Here is a 22,654-nt window from a genome sequence, read left to right as displayed (position 1 = left end):
GCAAAATATTTAAGTTACGAAAACCATGCGGCAAGGCAGCAGATTATTCATAAGTGAAAAAAGTTTCAAGATGTTATCTGCGAAATCAGTAGGCCCTATAAATGCTGACACATCCATTCGAGGAATTAAAGCGACGCGGCGTGTCCAAAACATTTAATGGCAAAGGGGTGACAACACTGGGATTTTACTCTTTGCTATTTGCTCCAGTCGCCTTCAGGTTGTTTGGACAATAAATGAAAATCAGGAAAAGGGGGGCGCCGTCGGTTAAGCATCCGACTTCGGCTGAGGTCATGATCTCGTGGTTCACGAGTTCGAGCCCCACGTTGGGTCCCGTGCTGACAGCTCAGAGCCTGGAGCCTGCTTCGGATTCTGTGTCTCCCTCTCTCTCTGCCCCTCCCCTGCTCATGCTCTGTCTCTCTCTCTCTCTAACATAAACATTTATTAAAAATCAGGAAAAGAAAACAATCTAAAATGATGACTTCTGAGGTGTGGATCCATGGTTTTACCTTAAAATAGGTAACTGGGTTCAAAGTCAAATCAGCAGTAAGTACTTCCAATTTCTTTTGAAGACTCAACAGACTTTTCTGGAGATACAAATATCAGACTCTCCCAGAATATTCTCACCGTCCTCCCCTCCCTGCCCATCCCCGAGACGTGTAACTCACGTGGTACGTACAGCCTCCTTGAAAGACCGCAAAGCCTTCTCCCTCATACAGTCCATGGACTGTTTCCCCTTCATAGCTGCAAAGAAATAAAGCTCAAGGTAATGAGTGGTGTGATCAACCACAAGCGATGGTGGGTTAAAGTCATAATTAACATCAATGAAGAAGTACAAACAATATTTCACATTTGTTCATTCAACATATGTTCCCCGAGGGCCACCGTGAACAAGACTGGAAAGTTCCTGCCCTTTGGTGACCCTAGTTGACTGCGGAGAGACAGGCAGCAAGGAGGAAACAAACAAACAAGAGGATGCCAGATCATGTTCAATTTTTATGACAGACATGATGGCGGAATGAGGCTGAGAATAAGGAGGAGGCAGCTGCTGTGTACAGGCGGTCAGGGCCTCTTGAAGGACACAGAAGTTGTAGTGAGATGTGCAGGTCATAAAACAAACAGCCTTAAGAAGAACTCTGGGAAGAGGATGTTGGGAAGAGGGTGCAGCAAGTGCAAAGGCCCTGTGGCAGGAAGGAGCCAACAGCTCAAGTTCAGCCAACAGAAAGGAGGGCAGCCCAGCTGGAGAACAGGAAGGAGAGAGAAAGAGAAGAGGAGAGGAGACAGACGCTGGGGTGGGGGGTGGGGTTCCTCTAGGAGGAATCAGGAGAAGGTTCTAAGAGGAGAGCTGGCCACGGTCAGATTTATGTCATAAAAAGAGCATCTGGATGGCCGCTGTGTGGAGAAGAGATTGTAGGGAGAGCCAACAGCCAGGAGGAAATAGTGAAAAGGGGCAGAGATGGAAGGTGAGGGTTTATTCTGGGCAGTTTCGGTCTGGGATGATGAAAAAGTTCTGGAAATTGATAGTGGTGATGGTTGTACAACAGGATGAGGGTACTCAGTGCCCCTGAATTGTACACTTAAAATGGTTAAAATAGGAAGTTCTACATTATGTGTCTTCTATGATGATAATTTTTAAAAATCTTTTTAAGTTTGTTTATTTTGAGAGAGAGAGAGAGAATGTGAGCAGGGGAGGGGCAGAAAGAGAGGGAGAGAGAATCCGAAGCAGGCTCCATGCTCAGTGCAGAGAGCTGAATCCTATGACCCTGGGATCACGACCTGAGCCAAAATCAAAAATCAGACACTTAACCAACTGAACCATCCAGGCGCCCCTCGGTTGCCCTTCTATATGCTAATACAGAAATACATGGAATACACTAATACTCTAATAAAATAAGAGAGAAATTAAGAAAACAATTCCATTTACGATTGCACCAAAAACAATAAAATACCTAGGAACAAATTTAACCAAGGTGGTGAAAGACCTGACCTACACTCTGAAAACTATAAAACACAGAGGAAAGAAACTGAAGGCAACACAAATGAAACGATCTTCCATGCTCGTGGATTAAGAATTAATATTGTTAAGATGTCCAAAAAAAAAAAAAAAAAAAAAAAAGATGTCCATCCTACCCAAAGCAATCTACAGATTCAATGAAATCCCTATCAGAATGCCAACAGCATTTTTCACAGGACTAGAACAAATAACACTAAGATTTGTGTGGAACCACAAAAGCCCCTGCATAGCCATCCTGAAGGACAGAAATAAAGCTGGAGGCATCACAATCCCAGATTTCAAGATCTACTACAAAGCTGTAGTTATCCAAAGAGTATGGTACTGGGAGAAGAATAGACATATAGATCTATGGAACAGAACAGACAGTCCATTAAAGCCACACTTCCATGGTCAGTTAATCTACAACAAAGGAGGCAAGAATACGCGAAGGGGGAAAGACAGCCTCTCAGTAGGTGGTGGTGGGAAAACTGGACAGATACATGCCGAAGAGTGAATTGAGACCACTTTCTCATACCATGTACAAAACAAGACTCAAAATGGATTACAAATCCGGGGCACCCGGGTGGCTCAGTCATTTAAGCATCCGACTTCAGCTCAGGTCATGATCTCGAGGATCGTGAGTTCAAGCCCCACGTCAGGCTCTGTGCTGACAGCTCAGAGCCTGGAGCCTGCTTCGTGTTCTGTGTCTCCCTCTCTCTGCCCTTCCCCCGCTCATGCTCTGTCTCTGTCTCAGAAATAAACAAACATTAAAAAAAAAAATTTAAAAAAAAAAGAAAAAGAAAAAGAAATAGGCACCAATGGAGAAGCCCAGGGCTGGCGGGGGGGTGGGGGGCATGGCAGCACACAGAGGAACCATCTATGGGGTGTGTTTTTCCCAGTGAAGAACCTGGGGCTCAGAAAGGTTCAAGGATTGGGTTGATGTCACAGAGCCAGGACTCCGGTCCAGATCTTATTCAAGTCCTGCAGTCTTTGCTTTTGGACACAGGGGGCTTGAAGTCGGGTTGGACGATGCTCAGGAGGGAGTTATAAATTTGAATATAAAACTCCAGGAGAGAGACCAGGGCTGAAGACACAGACTTTTACAGTCACCTAGGGGAGTGACAGGGAAAGCCACGATAAGAGATGGCAGAGAGAGAGAGAGAACAGAGCATGAAAGCACTAGAAAGGGGAACACGGAAGACGCAACCCATCAAATTCACCTTTCAACTATGAGTTTGGTGAGAATGGGCTCTTCGTACTGGGTGGCGTCTTCATTCAGCTGGGCATCGTCATTGGACTCTTTTCTGAGCCCTGATTCTCTGAGATGCGTTTGCAATGGTGCGGCAGCCCTCGGGGACAGTTCTTGTCTAGCAGCGTTGCTGTCTGGTGTGGAAACGTCTGGATTATCCGTGGAGGGAGAGCGGGAAAACTTATCCGCCCGTTTGTCCGCTCTTTTCTTTTCTTTCACCATTGTCTTTAGAAGTCCTAAAGTTTACTTTATATATGTAAGTATCAAATGATTCCTTTGGTTGGGAGCTGTTTGTTTCAAAGTGTTGATCGGTTTTATCTGAAAAAGAAAAATCGTAGCTCTACATACTTACGGGTTTCATCCGTAGCTAAAATTTTAGCTTTACAACCCAATGTCATTATCATTCTCCTTTTTTTTTTTTCAACGTTTTTTATTTATTTTTGGGACAGAGAGAGACAGAGCATGAACGGGGGAGGGGTAGAGAGAGAGGGAGACACAGAATCGGAAACAGGCTCCAGGCTCCGAGCCATCAGCCCAGAGCCTGACGCGGGGCTCGAACTCACGGACCGCGAGATCGTGACCTGGCTGAAGTCGGACGCTTAACCGACTGCGCCACCCAGGCGGCCCTTTTTTTTTTTTTTTTTCATTCTCTTTCTAAAGCTTGAAAAATTATGATTATCAAGTATCACCAGTTTATAAAAATATTGCATTGGTTGTTCCTAAAATTTTTATTTTATTTTATTTTTAATGTTTATGTATTTGAGAGAGAGAGAGAGAGAGAAACAGAGCATGAGCAGGGGAGAGGCAGAGAGACAGGGAGACACAGAATCCGAAGCAGGCTCCAGGCTCTGAGCTGTCAGCACAGAGCCCGACTCAGGGCTGGAACCCACGAACTGCGAGATCATGATCAGAGCCGAAGTCGGTAGTTTGACTGAGCCACCCAGGCACCCCATTCCTAAAATTTTTAAAAACTGGAAACACTGCCTACCATTTCTTTTCAAATAGTGTTCCAACAAGAAGGGAACCCGATACATTAAAAAATGGCTACTTAACCCTTAATGTTTTACATGCCGGCAATTCCTACTTTGAAAGCCCATCTCTTAATACGTCTGCATGGAGGGGCGATTGGGTGGCTCAATCAGTTAAGCATCTGACTCTTGATTTCTGCTTGGGTCATGACCTTGTGGTTCATGGGTTCGAGCCCCACGTCTGGCTCTGTGCTGATAGTTGGGAAGCCTGCTTGGGATTCTCTCCCTCTCTCAAAAAATAGGTAAACTAATATATATAGATATAGATACAGATATAGATATAGGTATATATAGAGATAGATATAGATCTATCTATCTCTCTATAGATCTCTATATATCTATCTCTCTATCTCTCTATATATATAACTATATATCTATCTCTATAGAGAGATAGATATATAGAAATATATATCTATAGATATAGATATATAGATATAGATATATAGATATATCTGCATGGTAAAGTGCTCAAAAGCTGCGTTCAGGTTCCTGCACTGCCCCTCACCAGCTGTGTGTCCTTAAGCAGGTTAAAACTCCATCTGCTTCAGATACCAAACAGAAAAAACAGGGCCTTGTCTCATTTGTAAGAATTATATGAAATGATGCACAGAAAACCTCTGAAGTGTGGGATACAGCACACTATCAATGATGTTGTGATGATTGTGTCACTTTCCTGTGTTTGAACTTGAAATCTTGGGCTGCCCACTCCATATGCCAGACTGAGTGCCTCCCGTGCCAGAAAAGGAGCCGTGTGACATTTGCCCAAGGTCACGGAGCTGACGGGCAGGTCCCCAAAGCCACAGTTTTCATGGCCTCCCAAACTGGCCTCATTGGAAACATCCCAGTGCAACAAGCAATATACACAGACGAGTCCTGGGGTGCAGGGCAAGGTCTGGTCCCTCCTCACACCCTGAGGGGTCCAAGGGGACACCCCCACACCCTCTGCTTGGATGGCATCCTCTGGACACCCCACCTGCCAGTCAACGACACCCCTAGGCTTTGCTCTCACCAACATGATCCCGCTTTTCTTGTCCTTCAAACCCCATTACTCCCTCCAGCCCCTAGCCCAGGGAGGCCCAGGTGAGCCTTTGCTACAGATAGGTTTGCGGTCTCTGGGTGAAATCTTCACTACAACTAAGGCCCATCTCCTTCCTCGAGGCCTGTTTCCCAGTAACTTTAGTTTATATTCTGGTCCCCCTGGCTTGAGGCCCTTTTACCCTGGCGATTTATTCCTTCCTTAGGCAGCACAAAAGGGGCGCGCATTCTCTGAGCTTGGGGCTCCCCGCAACTCCTGCCCACCGCACCTGCTCAGGTCCTGGGGGCCAGGTCCGCCTGGCGGAGGAAGAGCCGGACCTGACCGGGAAGTCGGCCGCGGCGCACGCAGGACCACCGGCGGGGCGCCCACCCGGCTCCGGTCTCCGGCGGGGTGGGGGGCGCAGCCAGGAGGAGGCGGAGATGTTGCGGCGACTGCGGAGCGTCCCGACCGTGGCTGGTCTCCAGGCAACCACAGGCCCCGCCCCGCCCTTAAAGGGACCGCCGGCCGAGAAGCCGCTGAGCCAGAAGGCTCGGCCCCTCTGGTCCAGAAGTCCAGGTGGCAACCTGGAGCTGGACGCACCTGATGCAGGTTTTCCCAGCTCTGTTAATTGCCGCGTGGCCTCGCAGCGTTTATCTTCACCGTAACACAGGAATCCAGGCGGCTTCCACTGCCGTAAACAAATTACTCCAAACTTAGTGGCTTAAAGCAACACGAGTTTATCATCTTAAGATTTTAAGTTAGGAGTCCAGCAGGACTGGTTCCTTCGGCTGGCTCCAAAGGAGAATCTCTTTGTTTTTCCAGTTTCTCAACGCGGCCTTCCTACATCCTCGGTATCAGCTGAGAAAGGTTCTCCAATTTTTAAGTCACGGGGTAGATTGGGCCCACCCGGCCAATCCAGGATCGTGCCTCGCTTCATGACCCTCCCCTCAACCACATCTTCAGAGCCCCTCTGGCCACTTGGGTCACGTATTTGAGGGCTCTCGGATTAGGACACAGCGGTCGGGGAAGGGGGGCTGCCTAAGACCCCCATTTGTAGAGTTCCTGCAACTATTAAATGAGATCCTGTAGGAGGGCACCACAGCATAGGCACTTGGGCCAATAATTACTCGATTATTTCAATACATCCAAGGAATTCTAAATTAGCCAATAGAAGCTGGGGGGGGGGGGCAGGAAGAGGCCACACTGGTCACTGTACGGCCCACAGCCGTCTGGGTCCACAGGGACTTGCTTTCGTCTCCGGCAGGATGAGATTCCACGAAAAACTATCTGACAACAGGGTTTTTGCTCTCAGGACCAGTAACAGGAACATCTTGCGATTCCCACCCCAAAAAACCACATCACAGCATTAAAGTTACAGAAAAGTCAATCTTTTATTTCCCCTTGCCTACGAACGTTTGCCGGGGAACATTTAAAAATAGTGACCCCAGGCCTCACTTGGCCATTTTCCTCCAGCTGGGCAGAGAATCTCTCTTGGGTTTTTGTTTTTTTTTTAATTTAATGCGTATTAGGGTGGACATCCCCGAACCCAAAAGGACCGTAATTTTATAATTAAACCATTATGAATTTAATCATACTACGGGCTGAAAGTTGCTGACTAAAATACCTCAGGCCACAGCAGCAGAGGCCCAGGTGGCTTTCAAAGCGTTCTTCCTGTTTCTGTAAGACATGCTCTTCTTGCCTGTATGTGTGCACACACACTCTGGTGCGGGACAAAAGCCGGTGCAAGCACTGCTCTGCGTGGTTTGACAAGGTTCTCAAGATCATTTCTAGTGGATCTGGTCATTTTCTTTTTTTTCAAACAGGTTTATTTGGCAACAAGCTGACTCGCTAAAACCCTGCTTTTGAAAAGGAAAAATCTGCAATAAAACGTGCAATTCTAGAAAGCGAGAGATGCTGTCACTTTTGAGAAATGAAATCCAGGTTGGCAATGTGTCTCATGGTCGGCCTTCCGTGGGGACAGTTCCAGGGATGGTCCATCTCACCCATGTGGGTGATCAGTTTCTTCATCTCACTTGTGTTTAGGGCGGTTCCAATCATCACCTGAGTAGGAGACACAACGGTTCCAAGTTTTATGGCTTTGGGTACAAGAGCACCTCTCCAGCAACATTTTTCTCTGCAACGAGGATGGACACGATGACTACCCAAAACGGCGGTCCCTGAAAAATCTTCCTCCGAGGAACCCTACCCGCTGATATCTCAGCCCCCCTCCGCTTTGTGAAATCCAGCCCTTCCGTGGCTCCTTTACGGCAACACACCTCTGTTACAGACACTGACCACACCTGTCCAGGATGCAACCAGTCTCAGCGGCTCTCCCGCCGCCCAGACCTGTCACCTTGGCAACCACAGGGCCTCTCAAGACCTCCCCGCTGTCCCCCTCCACCTGTTCTCCACTCAGCAGCCAGTGAGTCCTTTCAAAAGCTGTCAGATCACATTGCCAGCGCTCGCTGCTCACCTGGGTAAAAGCCATCGGTGGATTTGGCCCCTCACTGGCCTTGTGCCTGCATCTGCTAGAGAGCATCCCTCCCTGCCCCTCTCCAGCACACCGGCACCCCTTTCCTTTTTTAATTTTTTTAATGTTTCTATTTTATTTTTGAGAGGAGAGAGAGAGAGAGACAGTGCGAGCAGGGGAGGGGCAGAGAGAGAGGGAGACACAGATCTGAAGCAGGATCCAAGCTCTGAGCTGTCAGCACAGAGCCTGACGCGGGGCTCCAACCCACAAACTGTGAGATCATGACCTCAGCCAAAGGGGGATGCTTAACCGACTGACTGAGCCACCCAGGCAGCCAAGGCACCTGCCCCTTTCCTCTCGCACAGGTGCACTACACAAGCACCTACCTTGGGACCTTGGTGCTGGCCATGCCCTCTGCCCGGGTCCTCCCTCCCCAGATACTGCCCGTCTCACTCGCCCTCCCTTCAGGCTCCTGTCCCTGCCTCCTCTTGATGAAACAGCACTCAGCTCATCTCTAGCTGAACTCTCCGTGGAGGTGAGCGGGCCCCTCAGCAAGCACTGGAAATCAGCGCCCCTGAGAAACCAGGAGAGGTGGTGTGAGACGACAAGCCTGAGATGTGTGTCACCTTCCTTCTTCCTCGTGCCACGCACAGCCCCAGAGGCAGCGTGCGTGGGGCGCTCCACCTCACTGGGGCGGACAGACCCCAGACAAGTCAAGAGAGAAACAGGTGTCACCTGGGGGGGGTGGGGGGGGGCGCGGGGGGATGGCGCCTGGGAGAGCCCACTTCCGTGGGGGACCTGGGAGAGCCCAGGGCTGGAGGGAGTCAGGCGGGTGTGTGAAGGCGGCATGCGAGGCGGGCAAGCGCAAAGGGCTTCGGGTGGGAGGAAGGCTGGTGCGGCTGGGGACATGGCACGTGGCCGTGGCACGTGGCCGTGTGGCAGGAGCCCAGCGAGCAGACGGGGCTGAGGGGCTGGCAGGGCACGGGCCCGCGGGGTGTGGCAGAGGATCACCCACAACGGTCAGCAGCTGTGCTGACGGGAGGACAAAGAGCCACAGTGCAGCGGCCCCGCCAGGGTGGGGAGGGCAGGGCGGCCTGTGGCTCCCCGGGTCTGTGTGGCACCTTAAGGCAGGACACTCTAAACCGCCTGGCCACCGGCCCAGGCCAGTCTGCCCTGCCTCTTGCTCACCGACCCCGGGATGGGGGCACCAACACTGTCTTCATCAAAGAAATACCCGTGGCCGGAAGTCAGATTCTCCCCTCACCCCTCCCCGAACTTCATCCAATCCCCAGGCTGCACGGTGGCCCTGAACTTTGCTCCCCGACTGACATTTCCCCGAGCTCGGATTCATTAACCTGACCGTCTTCCAGACGCCTGCACTTACAGCCTCATGGGGCCTCAAATACCACACGTCCAAATCAGCTTTTATGCCTCCCACCCCCCAACTGCGAACAAGCTGCTGCTTCCCCGCCGCCTTGTTCCAGAAATGCGGGCGCCCCCACGACAGCCTGCGCCTCAGCCCTTCCAGCCCTCCGCACGAGCTCCCCGGTTCCCACCGGGATCACAAGACCCCGTGTGAGTCCCGACGCTGCTCGGGTCACATCTGGGACCCCCTCCAGGACAGGCCACCTCTGGCTTGGCTCACACGCTCCCCCCCCCCCCCCCCGCCCCATCTGTGCACCTGCTGTTTCTTCTACTAGGAGAGCTCTTCCCTGAGGGGCTCCATGCCCCTTCCAGGCATTAGCCCAGATGCCTCCTCCTCACATGGCCCTTCCCTGCCTCCCAATCTCAACTGCTCGACCGGGGGCCGAGGCCACTCCCTGTCCCCATACTGTTTTAACTTCTTTTCTGGGCCTACTGGTATCAGAAGTTACTACTTTGGCTTAAGTCTCTTCCTCCCCACTAAACCTTAAACTCCGAAAAGAGGGGGGGACCTCATCTGCCTTGTCCCCTCTGTGTCCTGGGCAGCACCTGGGTGGAGCCTCTGATGAAGGAAGGGCATCCCGGCTGCTCCCAGGGGTCAGGTGATCCAGACGCACCTGCTTCACTCTGACATCAGGCTGATGACCCACCACCGCCACCACCTCCAGGACAGGCTGAGCGGCGGCGGTGAAAGGTCACAGCGATTATGGGTTAGAGGCCAGAGATAAGGCAGACGCGCCCAGCTCGCACATCACACTGGCAGAGAAGGATGTGGCCGTATTACACACGATGACCCGTGGCAATCTCGGCCACAGTCGATGGCGCTGCCTGGTCAGCAGCTGGCCTGAGAACTCGTGCCACCACCGGCCCGAACAGACCCTCAGGACCCTGGAAGAGGAGCGTTGTTTACTTACAGACTTTCGACAGGCTCTGGAGGCAAACATCTGTCTGACGCGGGAAGGCCGACACATGACCCCAGGGCTGTCACTGAGCATGAAGATCAGTTCATCGATGTCCTGAGGTCCAAAGGTCCAGTTTTTACTGGTTGGCAAGGAAATCAACTTCGCCCTTTCAGTGACTGGAGCTGGAAGAATAAAATTCGGAGAAGAGTCCACGATTCGAAAAGTACGTTTCATTTGACGCCTGTGTGTAACAAACACTGAGACACAGGGCAGAGGCAAAATCCTTTCTGGGGGAACCGTTTCCATCTCTGATAAAATATCCTTATCTAGGGCACCTCAAAGACTGTTCCCAGCTCTGTCAGGACAATCCCGTCATCGTCGTCACTCACCCCCTTCGTCGATAACAAAATCGAAACCATTCTTTCTGAATATTTCCAGATTTTCTATTAGGATAGCTTCATTGACAGCAGTTAAGTTGAGAGTCTGAGGTCTGAAAAAACAGAGAAGAGATTCAAACCCAATCTCAAAGTCAAACATTTAGCTGTAAAGCAGAAATGAAACAAAGCCAATACGTGCTTCTTTGAATTCCTTTCAAAAAGCCAGGTAAGCGACAACGCTTTGTTCAGCCATATGCCTTTCCTGTCACGTAACTGCCTGAGAATTTCCCATTAATTTTCTTCTTCTTTTTTTTTTTTAAGTTCAAATGACCACCAAAGCAGCTGGCTTTTCCTCAGCTTGCCACCCCATCCCAGTGACCCCATGTTTCTCTCAATCCACTCCTTAAAGATAACAATACAACATAAAAAGGCTATTTTTCCTTCCGGCAACACAGACCATGTGAAAAGCTCGGCTGGGTCATCACAGGCATCGGAAAGCAGAACACAGAGCATCTGTTTTGCTATCCTGCCCCTTCCGAGCCTGCATCATTGACCGCGCCATCTGTCCAGGTAGCCATCTGTCCACCGGTCCTCCTGGTTCAGCGAGTGCTTAATCAGTCGGAACTGATAAGGGCAGGAGAAAGGATGGGCATGGAGTAAGAGACCAGTGGGGAAGAACGACACTGAACAGGCAGTCACACAAACTGTAATTACAAAGTACACTGCCAATCAGGAGGCAGAGGCGCCCAGCGCCATAAGAGCCAGAGCAAGTGAGATGGGCCTGGAGACAGGGGTCAAGGACGGTGTCTCTGAGGAAGGGACCTCTGCGCTGAGAGCTGGGGTGAGCGCCCGTTATCAGCCAATGGATGGATGGGTGAGCACAGGGACAAGCATTCAGGCAGGGACAAGTCTGTGCAAAGGCCCAAGGATGGCCCACTGATGTTCCCAGAGCCACATACAAAAGATCTACTTCATTCTCCTTAATGACCAGGTAGGAATTCATCAGGTCTGTCAACGGCCTGAAAAGGAGATGGCCAGGTGGCTCAAGCATGGAGAACCAAGAGGAAGGACCTAGGGAGGGCCAGACCACGCAGGGCCTGGTAGGAAAGGAAGGACCTGTGGTCTTTATCCTTGGAGCAAGGGCCACCTGGGACCCCAAGTGATCTGTGACTACCTGGGGCAACCTGAAACGTCACAAGTGAGACCCTATTTATGCAAAATGGCTAAAAAATAAAAGACCTCTGTGAAAGAGGCAGGAAGAATCCAGTATGAGAAAGTAGCTTATTAAATGTCTTTACACTGGGCACCTGAGTGGCTCAGTCGGTCAAGTGTCCGACTTCGGCTCAGGTCATGAATTCACAGTTCATGAGGTCAAGCCCCACGTCGGGCTCTGTGCCGGCAGCTCAGAGCCTGGAGCCTGTTTCGGATTCTGTGTCTCCCTCTCTCTCTGTCCTTCCCCACTCACGTTCTCTCTCTCTCTCTCTCAAAAATAAACAAACATTAAAAAAACTAAAAAATAAATGTCTTTTCCATTACCATTAATACCTACTGAAAGTAAATGAATTCAACCATTCCATAGGAAATAGATTACTCTGTAAACTCGGTGCTTTCTCCCAGCTGAGTGACTGTTCATGCCAGGATTTACTCCTACTGGGATCTCAGTGTATTTCTCTATGTCACTGAACTTCCCAAATGAAAATCCATGACCTCTTCCTATCACTTGGCTTAAGAAAAGACTTCTGGTCTACATGATACACCATCCCACCACCTTGTAAAGCGGTCAGCCTAAAACAGGCATTGGCAAAGGAGAGACAAATACCAAGTTCTGTGGTGACTAATCACTGAACTTGATCTATGCTAGCTGAGGACAGACACACAGGCAGCGCCACCCTTCTGCACACCTAAGTTCTATGTGCTATAAACAGACACGTTACGTACCATAAACTGGCCTTCGTCAGATTTTTCTGGCCAACCGGAAGAGGCAAAGGGCTTGATAAATAAAGAACATTAGCTGTGTGAACTTAGGAAAGTCACCTAACCTCTGCATCGGGGAGCCTCCATTTTATCACCTGTGAAGTGCTGATGGTAACAGCAGCCACTTTGTAGGTTTGGGAAGACTAAATGAACCAACGCGTGTCAATGGTTAACGTGTGTCAATGGTTTCAACAGTGCCTGGCACAGAGTAAGCACTCAAGAGATGGCAGTTACGACTACTGTGTGACAAGCATAAAAATCGGCCACAGGGACGCTTGTGGCTAAAAAAGAGACACACACACACACGTACGTATACGCTCTCGGGTCTTAAGCTTTAGGGGTGCAAGAACACGGAAGATTCTGCACACCAGAAAGAACTTACGCGATAAGCCTTTGACCCTGGAGGGCCGTGTGCTGCTGGAGCATCTCAAAGTTGTACTTCTCATCCGTGGCATGCTGGTCCACTATGAAGATATCTGCATTGAGTTTGGTGATTATAAATCCCAAGTTAAACTGACCAATGATCTCCATGTCTGCAAACATCGTTTTACTGCATGTGGAAAATGTTCATTATGAGACATCGTGATTTTTAAAAGATTACTTTTCTGATTATAAAAGAGACTGTAACAGGAAAATGAACAATACAGAAACATAAACTAGAGAAAGTCCCTAATAATCCCACTTTTAAAGGTGACATTATTCATTCATTCATCCAGCTCCCCAGGGATGGCATCAGTAACTACTGTTCATTTGGTGTATATGTTCCCCAACCTTCGTTTACATATTAAAAACAAAACAAAAAAAACCGGGCATGCCTGGGTGGCTGGGTCACTTAAGCGTCCAACTCTTGATCTGGGCTCAGGTCATGATCTCAGGGTTCGTGAGTTCAAGACCCGCATCAGGCTCTGCACTGACATTGTGGGGCCTGCTTTGGCATTCTGGGTCTCCCTCTGCCCCTCTCCCGCTTGCTCTCTATCTCTCTCTCATAATAAATATTAAAAAAAAAAACAAAAAAAACCCAAAAATGGAATCATAATTCTTCAGGCCGTTCTACGCCCCCCCCTTAACAATGCATCTTCAGTGCTTTTTCGGACCCATTCAAGTAGATCTCCTTCATTCTTTCTAGTGGCCGTACGGGAGCTCACTGCGAGCACGTACCATAACCTGTCCGACAAATCCTCTACTGAACAACTTTTGGGTGTTTTCATTTTGAGTAACGCAAACGACGCTGCAGCAAACGTTCATGGACAGAAATCCACTCTATTCTGGGGGTATTTCTGTACGATAAATCCCTAGATTTGTTAAGTGTGTAAAAGTGCCTTTTCACTAATCCTGGGTATCAATCCTTCTAACATCTGCCAAGCTCACGGACGGGTCCTTTGGTGGGTGGCTTCAAAATCCAATTCCATTCATGACTACGTGCGTCAGTGCAGACAAGACAGATACCGCCACAGATCTTCACGTGAGAAAACGACATTGCCATTCTGTACCCCACACAACCAGATTTTGTGAAAATGGGTTTTCGTGAGGATCAGCCCTGTGGTGCTCAGACGGGACTCGAGCTGAGACCTGAGACGGTCCTTTCTTTCTGCGAGTGCTCCAGAGCAGCGAGGAAGATCCCTTCCACACCACAGGACCCACCTGGGCTCCCGTGGGACTTGCTTTGCTTGGAGCTCTGCCACAGTCAACTGCGGGTGATGGTCTGACAGCAACACCTCCGTGTGCCATGGATTACTAAGCTCCCATTTCCTATTGGCAAGGAGCTCACACTGAGCTCAAGTCCAAGGTCAGGACCAAACGAATCCCCAAACCCTGTCTGTGAGGATGTGTCTCCTGGGACCATTCCCTGGCAGTAATTTCGTGTCAGAGTCCAATCAAGACACAAAAACCACACCAGCGATTTGAACAGAGGAAATTCATAACCAGGTATGGTAAACTAGTAGAAGGTAATTAACTACTTAGCTAAGAAACACAGGGGTAGCAAACAGAGTGAGCAATGCTGGGCCTCCTGCTGGCAGCTGCCTTGTAGGAGGAAAAGACCAGGGCAGCCAGAAGGAAGGAGAGGCCGGGATCTGGTGCTTTCTCGCAGCGTCCCTCTACCGCCCCCTACTGACAAAGTCTAGAAGTGCACCAGCAGAGCTGCTCACATGGCCTCAGAGATTGCAAAGTAAGGAGCCTACAGTGGATTCCAACTGAGAAGCAACACAGCTGGAAGCAGCACCAACACCAAGTCCCTGGCTCTGGTTCCCCAGATAGAGTCCCCGTGGGAAGAACTTGTACCGGCCTGAAGACACAGAGACACAGTCTCTGCAGGTGTACCTCCCACCGTAAACTTAAAAAGTAGCATCAGGCTCAAACAACGAAGAAGAAACAAAACTGTACGACTTGCTCTATTTGCTTATAACTCAGAACAGAAACACAAAAGCTGGTAAATGCTACCACGGTGTTTCAATTACTGCCTCATCTTCCGCTCCGGACACGTCTCGGGAAAATCATCGGCGGGACAGCTCAGAACAAAAGGCGTTTCAGCAGCCGTGCACCGAAGGCCAGATGCCAATGCCAGGCCCACTGTAGGTCAGCGTTTCTCAAAGGGAGCACTTGGGGTACCTGGCAAAAATGCAGATTCCTGGGCTCCACACCCACGATCTACCGCATCTACTGAAATAGAATCTCCGGAGGCTGACCACGGGTTCCGCTTTCTGAACAAGCATCCTAAGCGGTTCTTTTGTGTTCCAAATTCAAGAACTACCATAACATGGGATCGATGAATATTTGTTGAATTAAAATCACTGCTTTTAAAAATTACAGTTGATTTCACTCACTGAGAAGGCTGAAAGCATCCAGAGTCAGATGCCTGGGGGGGGCTCAGTCGGTTGAGCGTCCGACTACTGGTATCAGCTCAGGTCATGATCTGACGGTCTGTGAGATCGAGCCCCGAGTCAGACTCTGTGCTGAGCCTGGAGCCTGCTTGGAATTCTATCTCTTTTTCTCTTTCTGCCCCCTCCCCATCCTCTGTTCATGGGTGGTCTCTCTCTCTCTCTCAAAAAAAAAAAAAAAAAAAAAAAAAAAGAACCCAAAGAGAAAGCATAATTACTTTGCCTTTTGGGCACCTTACAGGTCTTTCTCCATCAAGCACGTGTTCCACGATCGTGCATGTAAGCCAGGAGCTCAGCTCTTCACTGTGTCCCTGAGCGTTCACAGGCCCCAGACCCCACCCAAAGATGTTCACCCCCCCTTAATCACACACAATTTAAAGGAACTATTTCCTATGGTGCCTGAGTGGCTCAGTCAGTTAAGCGTCCAACTAGTGATTTTCAATTCAGGTCATGATCTTCAGGCCCCGCAACAGACTCCACACCATCAGTGCTTGGGACTCTCTCTCTCTTTCTCTGCTCCTCCCCTGCTTGTGCTCTCTTTCTCTGTCTCTCAAAATAAGTAAACTTTTGGAAAAAATAAATAAATGAACTATTTCCTAAAAACCTTTCCCAATGTTAGGCACCATGAATATCAAGGGAATTATCTAACGTAACGCTTGCTGTTGAAGAATTGATTATCAAAATCAGGCAAAGCCTGTGCAGTCCAAACCAAAAGTGCCATAAAATTTCAACGTAATTACTGGTGCTCTGTGTATAGGACACAGCACATCTCAGTATCTACTGAGACAAAAGATATACAATGCTTTAAAAAGATCAAAGTTAAGGGGCGCCTGGGTGGCTCAGTCGGTTGAGCCTCCGACTTCGGCTCAGGTCAGGATCTCACAAACTGTGAGTTCAAGCCCTGCATCAGGCTCTGTGCTGACAGCTTGGAGCCTGGAGCCTGCTTCGGATTCTGTGTCTCCCTCTCTCTGCCCCTTCTCCACTCATGCTCTGTCTCTCAAAAATGAATAAACATAAAAATTTTTTAAAAAGATCAAAGTTAAATATTTCAAGAGAAGTCATCGTTTTTAGAAGTTACCATGTTGTACGTGTTTACTGTCAAGAAAGTGGTGGTGACCAGTGTTTTCTCTTATCAGTATTAACAGTTTTCTTGAAATTGACTCTCGTTTTTTCCTTAACCTTACCCTACACAATCTTCTGGAAATCGCAAGTTTGATAATAAATTATAATTTTTCCTAATATGCATTAAAATGAATTATGGGAGGGGTCCCTAGGTGGCTCAGTCAGTTAAGCGTCCAACTTCAGCTCAGGTCACGATCTCACGGTTTGTGGGTTTGAGCCCCATGTCGGGCTCTGCACTGACAGCTTGGAGCCTGGAGCCTGCTTCAGATTCTGTGTCCCCCTCTCTGGCCCTCTCCTGCTCGTACTCTGTGTCTCTCTCTCTCAAAAATAAATAAACATTAAAAAAAATTTTTTTAATGAATCATGGGAAATAGTAATGTCCACTAAAACCTCCATGGATTCAGTGCAGGGAGGAGTCACTGTGAAACCTTGGGGAGGAGGAAGGATATCGGGGTTGAGGAGGCCCTGATTAATTTGAACTAAATGGACAGGATGTGCTAAGAAAATCTAAGGAAACAATTCTCGAAAGGTTTCACCGAGAAAGACCTCTTTAAAGAAAGTTAATTTGATGCATATGAGGGGCAATGAAAATGTAGCGAGTGGAAACAGCATCACCAAGGATGCACCAGTAGGGCTAATGAGCAAACCGTAGAGTGGAAACAGACTCCCAAATTAGAATCTTCGAGGAGCACAGAGAAGGCAGAGAGAAAGCGGGGCTGGGAGAGGGGGAGACAGAAGCTTGGGAAAGTGTGACATCAGGAGATGTCCCGTCTGTGGTGCAGAGAAGGCCCCCAGGGAGGACTGTCCTGACAGCCAGAGGAGCAAAACCAGGGCCTGGAAGGACCAGCCTCGTCCCCTCCCGGCAGCTCATCCTATGAAAGAACGTTACCTTATCTCCTTTCTCAGTTCATCTTCGGCGGCTTGGTTTTCTCCGGGGCAGATCTTTGCCCTGAACTTCCTGTAATTCTGTTCGCCTTCTTGTGGCCTTTCTTGGTGACGTAACTGCTTTATTCGTGCCGCTAAAGACCGCATGGAAAAGGCCAGGGGCACTACTTTCTTACTGATTTTAACAGCCACGTCCACCTGAGACGCTGATGTGTTCTGCACAGTCACCAACCCTTGAGGGATGTCAGGATTCAAAGGAATGCTGTCTTTTTTGAAACGCCGTGTGCTTGGGGAGGATGCATCTACGGGCGGAGGCGAGACCCTATGTTTACGTCCACCGTCCTCGTGATTGGAACCGCGCTCCGTGTCTGCAGAGCGACGGTCAAGTTCAGGCAACTTCTCAGAAGCTTCCTCGTTTCCCTGTGAAAACCTGTCCTCAGGGGAGTTTGCTGCACAGGCGCCACCGGACTGACCGCCCGTTGCTGGGGTGCCGGGCCCTTCCCGCGGGCCGGCCGAAGTGCGGCTGTGCCCCGAGTCCTGCTCCATCTCCGCTCCGTCCCTGCGGTCACAGGGGCCCCCGCGCAAACGCATCGCCTCCCCGCCAGGGCCGGACGAGCCTGTGCCCGAGGCGCACTTCTGGAAACACGGGGAGTCTGGAGCTCCAGAACACTGGACGTGTCTCTTCTGTCTTGGAGAAATCCGTCTCAGTTCGGTGGTGCTCGGGCCCTGAGACTTGGTCTCTGTCGTGTGCCGAAGAGAAAAGGTCTCTCTCAGTCTGGAAATGGTCACTGCCCTCTTCGCTTCTCCTCCAGTCCTTAACGAAGCAGGATCATCCTGTTTTTCTGGCACGGGCTTCTCCATTTCTGCCGAATGCTTTTTTATTAAGTTACCTGAGTAGATAGGAGCAGAGGAGAGTATCAGGGGCTGCAATGAAGTGGAGAAAAAGGGTATTTCTGGGGGCTCCTGGGGGGCTCAGTCAGTAAAGCGGCCGACTTCGGCTCACGGCATGATCTCGTGGTTCATGAGTTCGAGCCCTGCGTCGGGCTCTGTGCTGACAGCTCAGAGCCTGGAGCCTGCTTTGGATTCTGTGTCTCCCTCTCTCTCTCTGCCCCTCCCTCACTCGTGCTCTGTCTTTCTCTCTCTCTCTCAAAAATAAACAAACGTTAAAAAAAATTTTTTTTAAAAAGAGGATACGTTTTACAAAAGTAGGGATCCAGAGACGGCTAACAGAACATACAACAATGGTTAATCGTAAGGGACATACAAATTGAAGCCACACTTTAATGTTACTGTACAATCACCAGAATGGGCGAAAATTTAACAATCGACAAAAGTTCGCAAAGATGAGGCTTATTAAAAAGAAGGTGTAAATACTGCTGGCGGTAGTGAAATCGGTACAGTCGCTTTGCGAAACCTTCTGGGAGTAGCTCCTAAATCTAAACACGACACATCTGCAGGTGGAGGCCTGTGGCCTGGCATTGCGCTCCTGGCACACCCACACCCGCCAGAGCCACAGACAGGGGTGTCCACGGCCGCTCTGGCCATAACAACCCAACCATCCACAAAGAAATCATGCCGTTAAGAACTACAACGGAGGGGCGCCTGGGTGGCTCAGTCGGTTGAGCGCCCGACTTCGGCTCAGGTCGTGATCTCACAGTCTGTGAGTTCGAGCCCCACGTCGGGCTCTGTGCTGACTGCTCAGAGCCTGGAGCCTGTTTCAGATTCTGTGTCTCCCTCTTTCTCTGACCCTCCCCTGTTCATGCTCTCTCTCTCTCTGTCTCAAAAATAAAAAAAAAAAAAAAAGAACTACAACGGAATGCCACACAGCAACGAGAACGAATGAATGAGTTGCCATGTGACGTGGACGGATCCCACAAGGTAATGAGAGAAAGAAACAAGACGCAAAAAAGCAGAAATTAAAAGCAGATAAAATGAATCTGTGGTGTCAGAAGTGAGGAAGATGGTTACCACGGGGGGTCGGCGCAAGCAGGAGGGGTAGCAGGGTGGTTCGACGGCTGCCATCTCTTGACCTCAGGGCTGATACACTCATGTTTGTTTGTTTTCAATACAATGGCCGAAAGGGGCATCGGTTCAACTGGGCTTCGAGATGCACCAGTATTTTGAGCAGCTTCTCCTTAGAGGGTAGCGTCTGGCGAAGCGTGTCTGTGAGTGGCCCCCTCCACAGAGATGTACATACAGCGGAGCAGCCTCCACTCCATCCCCGCGCACATCCACATCCACGCCACCCCACGCCGAGGACGGCCAGGGCTCACGGGCGCCCACCGCGTCCAAAGCGAAGCTCTGCCATTCTACTGCCCGGATTTCTGCGCTCCTGTTCCACTCCACCCCTCGGGAGCTTCACCTCCACCTTATGCCCTGATTATCAAAACCAGAGCCTGCCTGCTCTCTTCCAAATCGACTTCTCCCCACCCCTGGGGTGTAAGGAACGTTAGGACAGAGCGGCTCAGATCCCTGCCAACAACCCCACCCCCACCCCCGCCCCCCCCCAAGCCCCTTCCAGCTCCTCCTCGCACCCTCAGCTCACAAAGTCATCCCACAACCTCTCCTCTCACTGGGAGCCACACCCGTCTGTCACCTTAGCCTTCTGCCACACTCTAGTTTCAGCTTCCTCAGCAGCTCTGGTCTTCCCCCCTCGGAAGACGCATTGATGGGCGCCCACCATCTCTGCACATACAGACATGGAGATCAGGGCAGGCTGGCCGACAGAAGAGAGTGTGCACCCCAAGGAGATGTGGTCATGGGGGGCGGGGGTAATGGCCAACTCTTCCCTCCGCCAAAGAAGGCGGCTGGAGCTCAACGCTGGGCCCCCTCCCAGAAGTCCCAGCTGCTCTTGGTTTGGATAAAAAAGAAGAAAACCACTTACATATCTGATCACGTAGGGCCAGGCAATAAAATAATGACTGTACCTATCACTACTACACATCCTGAATCAGCTTTGTGGTGACGCTCATTCCCATACGCCACTCAGCGAAGAAGGCACAGGGGTGACGGGTGGGAAAATGGCAGCGCGAGGGCCCCCAGAAATTCCCCACTCCGTAAAGAAATGAGAAAAATGGGCAAAAATGGTCAGAATCGACTTTTCTCAGAACTCTGGAAATTAACAAAAGGTTTGCAGCCATCAGGAGTGTTTATTAAAGGGGGCGCCTGGGTGGCTCAGTCGGTTGAGCGTCCGACTTCGGCTCAGGTCATGATCTCGCGGTCCGTGAGTTCGAGCCCCGCATAGGGCTCTGTGCTGACTGCTCAGAGCCTGGAGCCTGTTTCAGATTCTGTGTCTCCCTCTCTCTCTGACCCTCCCCCGTTCATGCTCTGTCTCTCTCTGTCTCAAAAATAAATAAAAAAACGTTAAAAAGAAAAAATTTAAAAAAAAGGAGTGTTTATTAAAGGAAAACGGTTGAGTCCTGGTAAGAACACATCCCTGGATGTGCCAAATGTGCCTTCCATTTCTCTTGTTACCCGATTTCCTTACATCTGCAGCTCTACACTGCCTAGTGTGACACATCCTCTCAGAGATTTTGGGGGCGCCTGGGCGGCTCAGTCGTTTGAGCGTCCGAATCTTGAATTCAGCTCGGGTCATGATCTCACGGTTCATGAGATGGAGCCCCACACTGGGCTTCATGCTATCAGTGCAGACCCTGCCTGAGATTCTCTCTTCTAAATAAAAGTTAAATAAAAAATTAAAAAAAAAAAGGATAGTGAGTTTCAGAAGCTGTCCATACACCTGTGTATTTTCTTACCTTCAATACCCAACAACGGCTGCTGACTGACATTAAGTTTGTTGAGATCACCATCAAACATTCCTATCAAAGATGTTTTTAAAACTGCCAACAAAAGCTTCTCCTCTTGCAGTAAAATTTGCCTTTTATCGGGAGTAACATTGACGTCAACACATTCTAAGGCCAAAAAAAAAAGACACTTATGTTCAAAATCACCTTTAACAGAAATTTCCCCGTCTATTTTATTCTCTTGCACTTACCAAAAGTATGTTAAAAACACTGCAGTGTCCAGACTAATATTCATAAACTGTAAAATCAGCACTTTCAGAGAAACAAGGAAAAGATGAACCGTTTATTAAACGGACAGAATATGCAAGTATCTGAACAGTCAATTTGCAAAAATAAAGAAAGAGCAAATAAACACATGAAAACATAGGATAGAAGACCACACGCATGGGGCGCCTGGGTGGCTCAGTCGGTTAAGCGTCCGACTTCGGCTCAGGTCATGATCTCGCGGTCCGTGAGTTCGAGCCCCGCGTCGGGCTCTGTGCTGACTGCTCAGAGCCTGGAGCCTGTTTCAGATTCTGTGTCTTCCTCTCTCTCTGACCCTCCCCCGTTCATGCTCTGTCTCTCTCTGTCTCAAAAATAAATAAACGTTAAAAATTAAAAAAAAAAAAAAAAAAAAAAAAAAAAAGACCGCACGCCAAAATAAGGTCCTTCTAGTATCGCCCATTGAGTTTGGTTAAAAATGACACTACCCAGGGGCGCCTGGGTGGCTCAGTCGGTTGAGCATCCGACTTCGGCTCAGGTCACAATCTCGCGGTATGTGAGTTCGAGCCCCACGTCAGGCTCTGGGCTGATGGCTCAGAGCCTGGAGCCTGTTTCAGATTCTGTGTCTCCCTCTCTCTCTGACCCTCCCCCGTTCATGCTCTGTCTCTCGGTCTCAAAAATAAATAAACGTTAAAAAAAAAAATTTTTTAAAAAATGACACTACCCAATACACGGCCCTAGATGTGTAAGTGAGTACAGCCTGATCCTAGTCATGGACACACTAATTCTAGTACTAGGAATGTATCTTAAGGAAATTACCAATGATATAGCTAACAATTTAATATAAGGATAGTATTTAAATTTCTAAAAACTGAAGACAGCTAAATTAAGGCTAAGAATTTAAAAAGTTTAAGATACATCTGTACCTTGGAATATAATGAGTACAGATGTTAAAATCATGTTTCTGAATAATTTTTAGGACATGGGAAAAAAAAAAAAACATTTATGTCAAAGGATAAAGAGCTTGATACAAACTTACCCAAAGTTATTTTCTCCCTTTTATAAAGGATATGAGTAGGGATATATATATAGCATTACATATTTTAAGGCATGCACATATTTCTAAGTACCTAGGAAAAAATCCTAGATAACAATAAACCAGAATTTTCCCAATCAGAAGAAAAATAGCATTATTTTTAAAATCAGGGGGAACATTTGGTTTGCTTTCTCCCTTATATGCCATGAAAAAGTCCTATTTTTCTAATAATACCATTATCCTGGTCTCAAGCAGAAAGCAAGAAAGCCTGTATAAAAAATAAAAGTCTATACAATATAATTAA

At 48.9% G+C, this 22,654-nt stretch overlaps 2 protein-coding genes across 8 annotated transcripts in view; both read right to left on the bottom strand.

The window, feature by feature from the left end:
- The window catches only part of LOC131500842 (radial spoke head 10 homolog B-like), a 61,767-nt gene extending 56,021 nt beyond the window's left edge, over positions 1-5,746 (bottom strand). For all 3 annotated transcript variants that reach the window (XM_058710343.1, XM_058710344.1, XM_058710345.1), the window contains exons 1-3: positions 5,572-5,746; positions 3,211-3,557; positions 666-741 (exon numbers count right to left, since the gene is read on the bottom strand). In XM_058710343.1, coding sequence (XP_058566326.1) covers positions 666-741; positions 3,211-3,461 — 327 coding nt within the window. In that variant the 5' untranslated portion in view covers positions 3,462-3,557; positions 5,572-5,746. The remainder of the gene's footprint in view (positions 1-665; positions 742-3,210; positions 3,558-5,571) is intronic.
- Positions 5,747-6,654: 908 nt separating this feature from the next.
- The window catches only part of PMS2 (PMS1 homolog 2, mismatch repair system component), a 28,504-nt gene continuing 12,504 nt past the window's right edge, over positions 6,655-22,654 (bottom strand). For 4 of the 5 annotated variants that reach the window (XM_058711584.1, XM_058711583.1, XM_058711585.1 and 1 more), the window contains 6 exons: positions 21,066-21,221; positions 17,315-18,200; positions 12,810-12,977; positions 10,466-10,566; positions 10,089-10,258; positions 6,655-7,343 (listed from right to left, as the gene is read on the bottom strand). In XM_058711584.1, the coding sequence (XP_058567567.1) occupies positions 7,200-7,343; positions 10,089-10,258; positions 10,466-10,566; positions 12,810-12,977; positions 17,315-18,200; positions 21,066-21,221 (1,625 nt within the window). In that variant the 3' untranslated portion in view covers positions 6,655-7,199. The remainder of the gene's footprint in view (positions 7,344-10,088; positions 10,259-10,465; positions 10,567-12,809; positions 12,978-17,314; positions 18,201-21,065; positions 21,222-22,654) is intronic. The other variant, XM_058711586.1, reaches the window with a different exon arrangement.

Source organism: Neofelis nebulosa, chromosome 18 (genome assembly GCF_028018385.1).
Source record: "Neofelis nebulosa isolate mNeoNeb1 chromosome 18, mNeoNeb1.pri, whole genome shotgun sequence".
Taxonomy (NCBI): Eukaryota; Metazoa; Chordata; class Mammalia; order Carnivora; family Felidae; genus Neofelis; species Neofelis nebulosa.
The sequence above is the reverse complement of the archived record's forward strand: the minus strand, read 5'-3'. Positions and strand labels throughout refer to the sequence as shown.